At 27.9% G+C, this 10,767-nt stretch overlaps 1 protein-coding gene across 1 annotated transcript; it reads left to right on the top strand.

The window, feature by feature from the left end:
• Window positions 1-796: 796 nt before the first annotated feature.
• LOC133694018 (pentatricopeptide repeat-containing protein At1g80550, mitochondrial) lies at window positions 797-2,713 on the top strand. Its single transcript, XM_062115433.1, has one exon. It carries the CDS (start codon window positions 869-871, stop codon window positions 2,189-2,191), a length of 1,323 nt encoding a protein of 440 aa, XP_061971417.1. The 5' UTR covers window positions 797-868; the 3' UTR covers window positions 2,192-2,713.
• The last annotated feature ends 8,054 nt before the right edge of the window (window positions 2,714-10,767 follow it).

Below are 10,767 nucleotides of genomic sequence, written 5' to 3'. Positions count from 1 at the left end.
AGCCTCTCCTTTTAGTTTTGTTTACTTCTTTTCGATCCACGCTTTGGGTGGAGTCTCCACCTTCAGCTTGACGGGGCATATATATAGTTATCATGTGTAGTATATTTCACTTTTGTATTGTACACAACCCTAAAGGTATAAATATAAAGGAGTGGTTGCTGTCATTAGCATTCATCACAATTTACATAAATTCAATCTCTTAACATAATTCAACTATGACCAACCACTCTCTCTTTCCTCTCTTATTTTTTGATACTCTCCTTTAAAATTCTAGAGACTAAAATGTAAAATAAATCAAGTTTTACACTAAAACATAAAACTCTTAAAGTAAAGAGATCGAAATTAAAAAGTTAAAACTCTAGTGACTAAAATGTGGTTTTTTACGCCCTATGAACACTAAAAAAGAAAAAATGGGATTTTTTTTTGTTTTGATATTAAATTTAGTCCACGTTGTTTTAAATCTTTTAATATAGAGATTTTTTGTGATATTAAGAATATAATATATCACACAAACTAAAATAAATTATTAACCTTAAAACACTATGAATATAATATAGAAAAATAAAACTATAAAAAAATTAATAATAAAATAGATAATTGTTTAAATATCAATAGAAAGAGGGTAATTGAAACAATAAACAACCCTTCGTCTTTAGTTATTTTTTGTTATTGGTTAATTATTAATGTTAATAATTTATTTATTTATTCCTGCCGCGACATAATTGTTATTGTTATTTGTTATCATGAACTGTTATTTGTTAATTATTAATGTTAATAATTTATTTATTCCTGCCACGACAAGCATTGCAACTCCCCCCTCTTCTCATCTCCTCTCTTCTCTTCTCTTATCCCCAAAGCCCGAACAGCAATGAACTCTTCGATACTAACTAGACGCCTAAACCCCGCTAAAACCCTCCTCCTTCCATACTCAACAAATACCCCCACTTTTCATTTCCATTCCCGAACCCCAAATCCCCCACAATCAGATCCACTAAATCTCGACTCCAGCACTGTTTTTCAAACCCTGTCATGTTACAACAATGACTGGAAACGAGCTCTGGACTTCTTCAACTGGGTGGAAACTGAATCCCAATTTCAGCACACAACAGAGACTTACAATCGCATGATTGACATCTTGGGTAAGTTCTTTGAATTCGATTTATCATGGGACTTGATTCAGAGAATGAAAAATAACCCTTTTTCTACGCCTAATCATACTACCTTTCGTGTATTGTTTCATCGTTATATATCTGCTCATCTTGTTAATGAAGCAATAAGTGTTTATGAGGATAGATTAAAAGAATTCGGTTTAAAAGACGAGACGTCTTATTGTATTCTTGTTGATGCACTTTGTGAGTACAAGCATGTTATAGAAGCACATGAACTGTGTTTTGGAAATAACAATAATAGCATCAATGTTAGGAATATAACAAAGATTTATAATATGATTTTACGCGGGTGGTTTAAGATGGGTTGGTGGGGTAAGTGTAGGGAGTTCTGGGAGGAGATGGATAGGAAAGAAGTCTGTAAAGACTTGCATTCATATTCCATATACATGGATATACTGTGCAAAAGTGGGAAGCCTTGGAAAGCAGTGAAATTGTATAAAGAGATGAAGAGTAAGGGAATAAAGCTGGATGTAGTGGCATATAATACGGTTATTAATGCCATTGGTTTATCAGAGGGTGTGGATTTCGTCTTGAGGGTTTATCGTGAAATGAGGGAGTTGGGTTGTCAGCCGAATGTTGTGACTTGTAATACGGTGATAAAGCTTTTGTGTGAAAATGGGAGGATAAAGGAAGCCTATAGAATGCTTGATGAAATGCCCCAGTCATATATTGCCCCTGATGTCTTCACTTATCATTGTTTCTTTAGGTGTCTTGAGAAGCCAAAAGAGATTCTTTGTCTTTTCGATCAGATGATTGAGAATGGGGTTTGCCCAAGGATGGACACATATGTAATGCTAATGAGAAAGTTTGGAAGATGGGGATTTCTTCGACCAGTTTTTTTAGTGTGGAAGAAAATGGAGAAACTTGGGTGCAGTCCAGATGAATTTGCATATAATGCTTTAATTGATGCTCTAATTCAAAAGGGCATGGTAGATATGGCTAGAAAGTATGATGAAGAGATGATGGCAAAAGGTCTTTCAGCAAAGCCCAGGGTAGAGTTAGATACAACCGAAGAAGGATAAATGTGGCTATTTCCATTTTGCCACATGTTCTTTAAAAAGATCTAGTTACAAGCGAGGGTTAGCACCTTTTATGGATCAGAACCTGGGGCCGACATGATCTTCCTTGCACACCATTCAAGAGGTGTTTTAACATTCTGGAGAGTTCATAGCCATGGCACTTATTTTGATGATTTAATTTCCCTTTTAAAGCTTATTATTATTAACATGGGTGTTCGGGCCAGTTTATGTGCACTCTGATCAATTCTACGAGTCCTGAAATTAACGGCCATGTAAACCTCCAGTAGCTCAGAGATTTGTGGGACTTGAATTGATGATCTCTAAGGAGCAAACTTAAGGCTTGATCAGTTGAGCTACATTCCCCAGGGTTCTATCTTTAATGTTTTTACTTGTTATAACATGTGGCTTACATCTATCTTACCACTTCAACCACAAGGGTCTATTTTTAGTAGGTCATGGAAAGGGAAAATTGTGATTGTATATATCTTGTAGTCAATTAATTAATAAATATTTATTTATTTTTAATATTTATTAAATATTTGTTTAATAAATTTAATATTTGATTAATAAATCTAGAGTAAAGATAAAGTTCTTCAAACAAAAATATTTTGTAAATAAAATTATAAAGTTGTTATAGTTATAGGATTTCTATTACATCAAAATATTATTCATAAATGTTACTGGTTAATGTTCTATTATAACTGTATATTAATTAGAGTTATTGAGAGTAATATATATTATGTTATTTTTTTTATGAAATGAAACATTTGTTCTTATAAGCTAAAGGTATAATGGATATTTAGAACTAATATGTAGGTGCTTGTCAAATGATATTTACGTTGAACTCATCATTATGAGAATTTTATATGAAAAGATCATTTATATCTATGGAATGACTCACATGATAGTTATGTAAGTGATCTTTAAACTTGAGATTATTACATTATCTTATTTATAGAATGTTATGTTTTGATCTTGCTACACATTCTAATTAAGGATAACAAATAAAAAGATATTGGGTATAATATGAATTATATGAAAGTATTTGAGTAATCAAGAGAAGATTCATCACTGTAGGTGAATTACAAAAAAATGCTCCATATGTTCTCAAATAATATTGATTGTAAATTCTTGTGTAAGGTGAAATGAGATTTGAAAAAGTTTCAAATTTTATTCAAATAATCATTGACTATGTTGTTGAGAATAAACATGATTTAACAAAGTAGAAACACTTCATGCTATAATGTTTAAATTAAAATGTTGTTGATGAATGAATAATAATTACACGGAGAAACTGATTACTAAAATGTTAAGTCAAACCACTTGACTTTTCTAATATTTGGAGAATAATGACAGGTTGTTAGACATTATATTTGATATTTAAATAATGAATGAATAATAATTACACTGAGAAACTGATCACTAAAAAGTTAAGTCAAACCACTTATAACTTTTCTAATATTTGGGGATTATAACGGGTTGTTAAAAAATGTACTTGATCTTCAAATATAAAATCAATCAATTGTTGAAATTATATAAAATTAATTTATTCAATTCTATTTTATTTAGAATTATGATTTATATTTGAACCAATTTATTACGAAATTTAATGGGTCACATATAGAAGAACCATTGGTAAGAAATTAAAATAAAATGATTAATTAAGTGTAACTTGATTATAAATCATTTTTAGAAATTGAGTACTGGAATATAATTTATTCATAGGATTACAATTCTAAACTTAGAAAAAAATAAAACAAGGATTTGATTGAATAAATTTTTAAAATTATCCTGAAATAATATATGTGATATTATTTAGGGTGCAAATTAATATTTTTATTTATTTATAGCGTTTTCAAGTTTTCTTATGAATGGAATGTTATGCTTTTTGTTTTCAGTGAAGTAAATAGCACAGTACACAAAACACCTAAAAAATACAAAAGAAAAAAGCTAAAAATCAAAGGCATAGCAATTCATCTTTCCTAAAAGAATTTAGGAGATTTCTCACTAGTGTTTAAGAGATTTCTTACTAGTAGATTATGTGGATTACCATTAGAGACCGAATACTTGGATGACTTATGATTTGCAACAACCAAGCAAATATTAAAGAAAAAAAAAGAGTATAAAGAACTTTTGTCAGATGAAATTTGGTGACAATTTCATCCAAAACTATCATTAAAATGAAAATCCCCATCACATAGCCATAAGGTTGTTTCATGTATGGATTTTTGAAGTTTTATATTTAAAAACTTTTAAATTGAATTTTTATTTTGAATTGTTGGTTATAGTTTACTTTTTAAGATTTTATTTGTTTTTAAAAGGTTTAAGAGAGTTTTTCTTCTTCTTTTTTCCATTAAAAACTTGCATAAATATTATTTTTATGTGGTGGTTGATGCTCATGCAAGTTGATAAATCCTCTAGAATGACGATACTTATCGAAGAAGATAAGGAAAGGTGAAGTACTACTTGTCTATAGAAATACCAACCCAAAGTTTCTTAAGAACATTTAAAGGTGTGTATATAACTCATAGGGCATCACTTTAAACTTAGTTAGTGTACATGTTATGTACCTATCACAAATGTTTTATGCATCTCTTTTCATGTTAAGCCAATAAAAGTGTTCATGTAAAACTTTTAAAGTCTTAGTAATTATAAAGTGTTCTAATAATCCACCACCATAAGCTTTCCTTACAAGCAATTCATGCATTAAACAATTAGGCATAAATAATATTTGATCTTTAAATAAAATTGCATTATGCCTAAAAAAAATCCATTAGTTGTTGTAAGCTCACATTGGAAATAAATATAACTGAAATCAGTATGATTAGGATATAATTCTTTCGCATACTCAAATCCTAAAAGTCTAGTATTCAAAGTGTTAAGAATAACATACATTTGCGATAATACATTTGCAATTATATTTTTCGTATCTTGCTTGTATTTGATGACATGTGAGAATGTCTCAACAAATTCCACCAACTTGACATGTCTACGATTCATCTTACCTTGATTTTTCAAGTGTTTAAAAAAATGATGATCGGTATGAATCACAAATTATTTGGGACAAATATAATATTGTCAAGTCTCTAAAGTCCTCACTGATGCATACAACTCTTTATCATATGTTGAATAGTAGTTTAGAGTTGCACAATTAAGCTTTCAACTGAAATAAGTTTTGAGGATCTTATTATGCATTAAAACAATTTTAATACCTATATTTGAAATATCACATTCAATGTTAAAAGTTTTTGTAAAGTTAGGCAAAATAAGTAATGAAGTTGAAATAAGCTTTTCTTTTAAATTAAAAGCTTTTGCTTGTTTAATTTCTTATTTAAAATCTACTGTTTTCTTTACAATTTCAGTTATTGGAGCAATCGTTGACTAAATCTTTTATAAATCTTCTATATAAACCAATCAATATATGAAAACCTTTTACCTCACTTACTGTCATAGGTGTAAATACTCTTTTATAATCTTAACCTTAGACTCGTCTATTTCATTACCTTTTGTACTAACAACATATCCAAGAAAAACAATATTTTCCATGCAAGAGTCACTTCTTTAGATTAATATATAAAATTTCATTTATAAGTATATCAAGTACATGTCTTAAATGAACCATATACTCATTTAATTATTTATTATAAATTAATATATCATCAAAATACGCAACTATGAACCTATCAATAAATGCATGCAATATATGATTTATCAATTTCATAAAAGTACTAGGCATATTAGTAAGTTCAAAAGGCATGACTAATCATTCATACAAACCATATTTAGTTTTAAAAACATTTTTTCATTCATCATCTTTTTTCATTCTAATTTGATGATATATATTTTTATGATGAATTTTAGAAAACAAATAAAATTCATGCAATTCATCAACCATATCATCTAATATAGGGATATAATGTCTATACTTTACTATTATGTTATTGATTGCTTTACAATCAACACACGTGATCCAAGTACCATCTTTCTTAATTACTAAAAGTATGGAAACAACATATGGACTCATGCTCTCTCAAATGTACCCTTTCGACATTAACTCCTTCACTTGCCTTTATAGCTCAGTTGTTTCCTCAAGATTACTTTTATACTCTAGTCTATTAGTAATAACTGAACATTCTATTAGGTCAATCTGATTTTTTATTCCTTTTATAGGTGGATCCACTTGAAATTTCATTAGAAAATACATATTCAAATTCCAGTAACAAAGAAACATAAACATTATGACCACATGAATCAAGTTTGTTGGTGTTAAAGTATGTCTTCATATACAAGAGTAAAATCATAGGTATACCAGGAAAATAAGCATGTTTAAGATCATTTTTTTGCATAAAAATTGTGTTTCCTCACTTTTTCTACACTATTTTTTTTAATCATTTCTTTCTTCTCTCCACACTCAGCCTTCCCCTTATTATTATTATTTTTTTTTATCTTGGACGAAGCCTTAAAATTTATCTTTAATAGCTGAAACTTTATCCTTTGGTGTTTCATACTCATGGCTCACTTTATTTTCACCCAGCCTCATATCCTCATCATTATTTTGTAACAAGGCTTGTTCAACTGCTTCTGCTTTCACACTTGTCTAGGTGATACTAGTGCAAGCACATGTTTTCCTATCTTTTTTCAGTGTATCTTTATTTTAAAAACTATCATGCTTCGCTTTTCTATTAAATTGTCAAGGTCTCCTCAACAATAGGTGTGCAACATACATATAAATAACATCACATAAAACATCATTCTTATATCTCCCTACTAAAAAGGAGATTAAAACTTGTTTAGTTATCTTAAGTTCTTCATATTTATTCAACCATTGAAACTTATACGGTACAACATGTTTTTTTATATGTTTGTTAAATGCATGTAATTGATGTATATGGATATGAGGATGATGATTTGAGATGAATTTAGCCATTGTATTTTAATATGGTTGAATTATTAGTATATTTGAATTATGTCCTTATGATTGTAAATGGAGAAAATGTTATGCAATGCTAAGATTGTTGAAATGACATGATACTAATATTAAATCAAGTGAAATAATAAGAATTATTGAAGAAACATTTTGGGTAAAAATCCTATGATATGGCTAGCCAATAAAATGATGTACATATAATGTAAATAGAAAAAAAAAAGTGTTGAAAATTGTACACATGGGTGATAATTAGGGTGTATTATATGTTTGACATGGAAAAAAAAGTATAATATATAATTATGAATGTTTGTTAAAATTCCTCAAAGTGTTAAATTGGACTAATTGTTGGATTATGAGATTATTAGTGTAATGAAGTACAGGTAAAATGATGAAGAAAATGAGGGTTTTAGTGGCCTTAATGTTTCGATCAAATGGGGAGATTTTGGGAGAAGGTACTCCAAGTATGAGTATATCCATACATGATGGTATTTGATGCTAATAAATATAGTTATAATATTTTTTTTATGAAATTAATGTTTAAAAGTTACTTTGATTTGAAAGTGCTTAAATGTATGCATATGATTAGTATGGGATAAGTTATATCATGTGGTGTGAGTATGAAAACATGTTATGTTAAGTTGAGAAGGAAATTTAGGAAGAATGCATGTGAATAGGAGATAATGTTTAGGCTAAATGAGGAAGATTAAGGAGTAGTCGTTCAAGCGTATATTTATGTATATACATGTTTATATTAAATACCTTTTAATAAAGTATGGTAATTTGAAATGGGATTTATATATTTATAAGTTTACAATGTGAATGGAGAAGACTTTGAAATATTATAAAGATGGGAAATTATGTAAGCTAAGTAGAAAATTGTTGAAATGAATGCTAATAAACCAATGCAGGGGTTTTGGCCAAACAAGAAAAATTGAAAAAAAAATCTTTCATGAATGTATCAATTTGTGTACACATATATAATTGGAGAAAATATAGACTTATATTTATATGTCTTGTGATGTTAAAAATTGTTGATGGAATGATGTGAAAAATTAAAATAATAATGGGGGTGTATTACTTAAGTAAGTAAGAGTATATTGGTGTGAAGTAGTGTGCTTGGAATTAGTACATATAAATGCAAGAAAATTTATATCAAAACTTTAAAAAGTATGAAGTGAATAATAATTATTGATTTGAGATGTATTAAACATGAAATTGAAAATTTATGATTTTGTATGGTATGGAGATGTATATAATTGAATTTTTAAATTAGTAGGTGATAAACACTAATGGCTATTATTAATTAGAAGTTGTAGGAAAAGCATATGAAATCAGGACAATGGCGAAGCCACAATGGGAAAAGAGGGGGTAATTGCCCTCTTAATCTTTTTTTTTTCAAAATATTTTTTATATTAAAATTTAAATATAATAACTTAACAAGTTTAATTTTTTTATTAGCTACTAATTGATCCAAGCTCATCTTCTTTTTTTTGAACTATTTTTCATGCCCCTCTCTCTTCTTCAAAATTTTTCTTCAAGTCCTAAACTATTAATTAGTTAAGTAAGTAGCATTTTATGCTTTATGCTTTATGTTTTAGGTTAGTTTCCCTCATTTTTTTCTATTTATTCCATTGTCTAATTTTAATTTTATTCCTTTATAATTAGTTATTAAAAATGTTAGAGTTTATGATAATTTATGGGTTTGTTAAATTAATATGTGTGTGGATAATATTATATGCATATAAATATGAATTGAAATGAGTTTTGATGAATTAATATGTATTTTGTTATGAATTTTATATGAAAAATGATGGTGATCAACTTACTAGTGATTAAAAATAAAATACTGGACAACTTAAAAAATTATGGACACAATAAAAAAATTTAAAAATTATATTAATATTTATATTTAATCCTCTTGTATAAAACAACAAGTCAACAAATAATTGTTGCTAATAATTTAACTAGTCCCTAAAAGATTTAGAAATAGATAAATGAAAGTTTGATTGTATATATTGAGAAAGAATATCTTTAATAAAATTAAGAATGAAGTTATTATAAAGCAGTTTCAAAATATAAAAACTTGAAAAGAACAATTATAATGTATGTTTTTTATTTTAAAAATATTCTTAAATTAATTTTGCTTGACATGAGTTAGTGCATACATTTCAAATTGATATCTCTATATATATAACACATGTCTATATAATATATAATATTATATATTTATTAGTAATTTGCCCTCTCATTTAAAATTTTTTGGCTCTGCCACTGTCCTCGAGAGTAAGATAGCAAGAGTAAATGTAAGAGAATTGACATTCCCTTACATTTTATTTATTTATCCATACATGATGTGTAATGTAGATTTATAATGGAATGCAACTTATATTGTGTATTATTATTATTATTGATTTAAGGCTTAGGTTTTCAAAGTAGAAGTTGATATATGGTTGTAATGAATTACATGGGCAAAAACATATAATATGTTATAAAGTGTGATGGGATAGTCAAAACCTTATAGATTAATTCTACGAGTTTTCACTTAAATTTCTTCGTAGTATTTTTAAAATCAAATCACTAAACACATTATATAATTACCATTTAACACAATTTCCATGGCAATTCAAAATAACAACTCAAATTCTTTAATTATGATTTTAACCGAATCTAGCTAAAAAGAAAGGCATAAGTTTTCTTTTAAATTTCTTAATAATACTATCAAACTCAATCATTTCACATTTTATTTTACACAATTCAATGCAATTATCACAAAAATTACATTAACCAAACCAATCTATTTTTTTCTTAGCCTAGGCCTAATCTTATCCTTTGATAACTCAAGGGTTCATTTTCAAAATTTAATGCAATTAAAGCTAGCACATATATAATTTATATCAAACAACACATAATTAATTAGTTTTAATCAAGAATTTAAGAAGAAGAAAAAACTCAACCCCTTTTTTCATTTCATAGTTAGCTGAATATGTGCTCAAAGGAAAACATGCTTTTCCTTTCAAATTTTTCTTTAATTCCACATTACTTATTAATTTTTCATGCCCAAGAACACAACTCATAACAATCTTAGCATCAATAACTTATCATCCAATCAAACACTAAGTTTAATCACAAATCCATAAACCAACATTCATGAAAATCATGCAAAAACTTATTAAAGTTAGAAAAAAAGGTTTATCATCACTTACCTATACCAAATCAAAAAGAAATTCCAAGGTTTCCAACCTTTTTCTTCTCTTCAAACTCTCTTTCTTACTAACCATAACTTTCTCTCTTTTATTTCTTTAAACCCTTGTCAATAGATCCATCAAGTTAACTGGGTCATGTCAAAATAACTCTCACGCTAGTTAACTTTAAACTTAGACTAGGTAAGGGGTTGGGTTGAGAGGTTTTACATTTGACTAGTTGAGTCAGGTTTAATAACAATATCAAATAATTTTTTATGGCTTGAATATCTTTTATCATGTCCAAAAAAATTTTTATAGAACGTATAGCATAACAATTGCCAATAATCTAGTGTTTAACTAAAAAGGCAAAAGCAGCAACTTATAGTCTTTTATATACATGAGTGTTTGTGCGCATATGGGAGTGGAGGTTTCCTAACCATTAAATGAAAAATACAAGTTTATTGTGAACT

This window comes from Populus nigra, chromosome 5 (assembly GCF_951802175.1).
Source record: "Populus nigra chromosome 5, ddPopNigr1.1, whole genome shotgun sequence".
NCBI classification, from domain to species: Eukaryota; Viridiplantae; Streptophyta; class Magnoliopsida; order Malpighiales; family Salicaceae; genus Populus; species Populus nigra.
The sequence above is the reverse complement of the archived record's forward strand: the minus strand, read 5'-3'. Positions and strand labels throughout refer to the sequence as shown.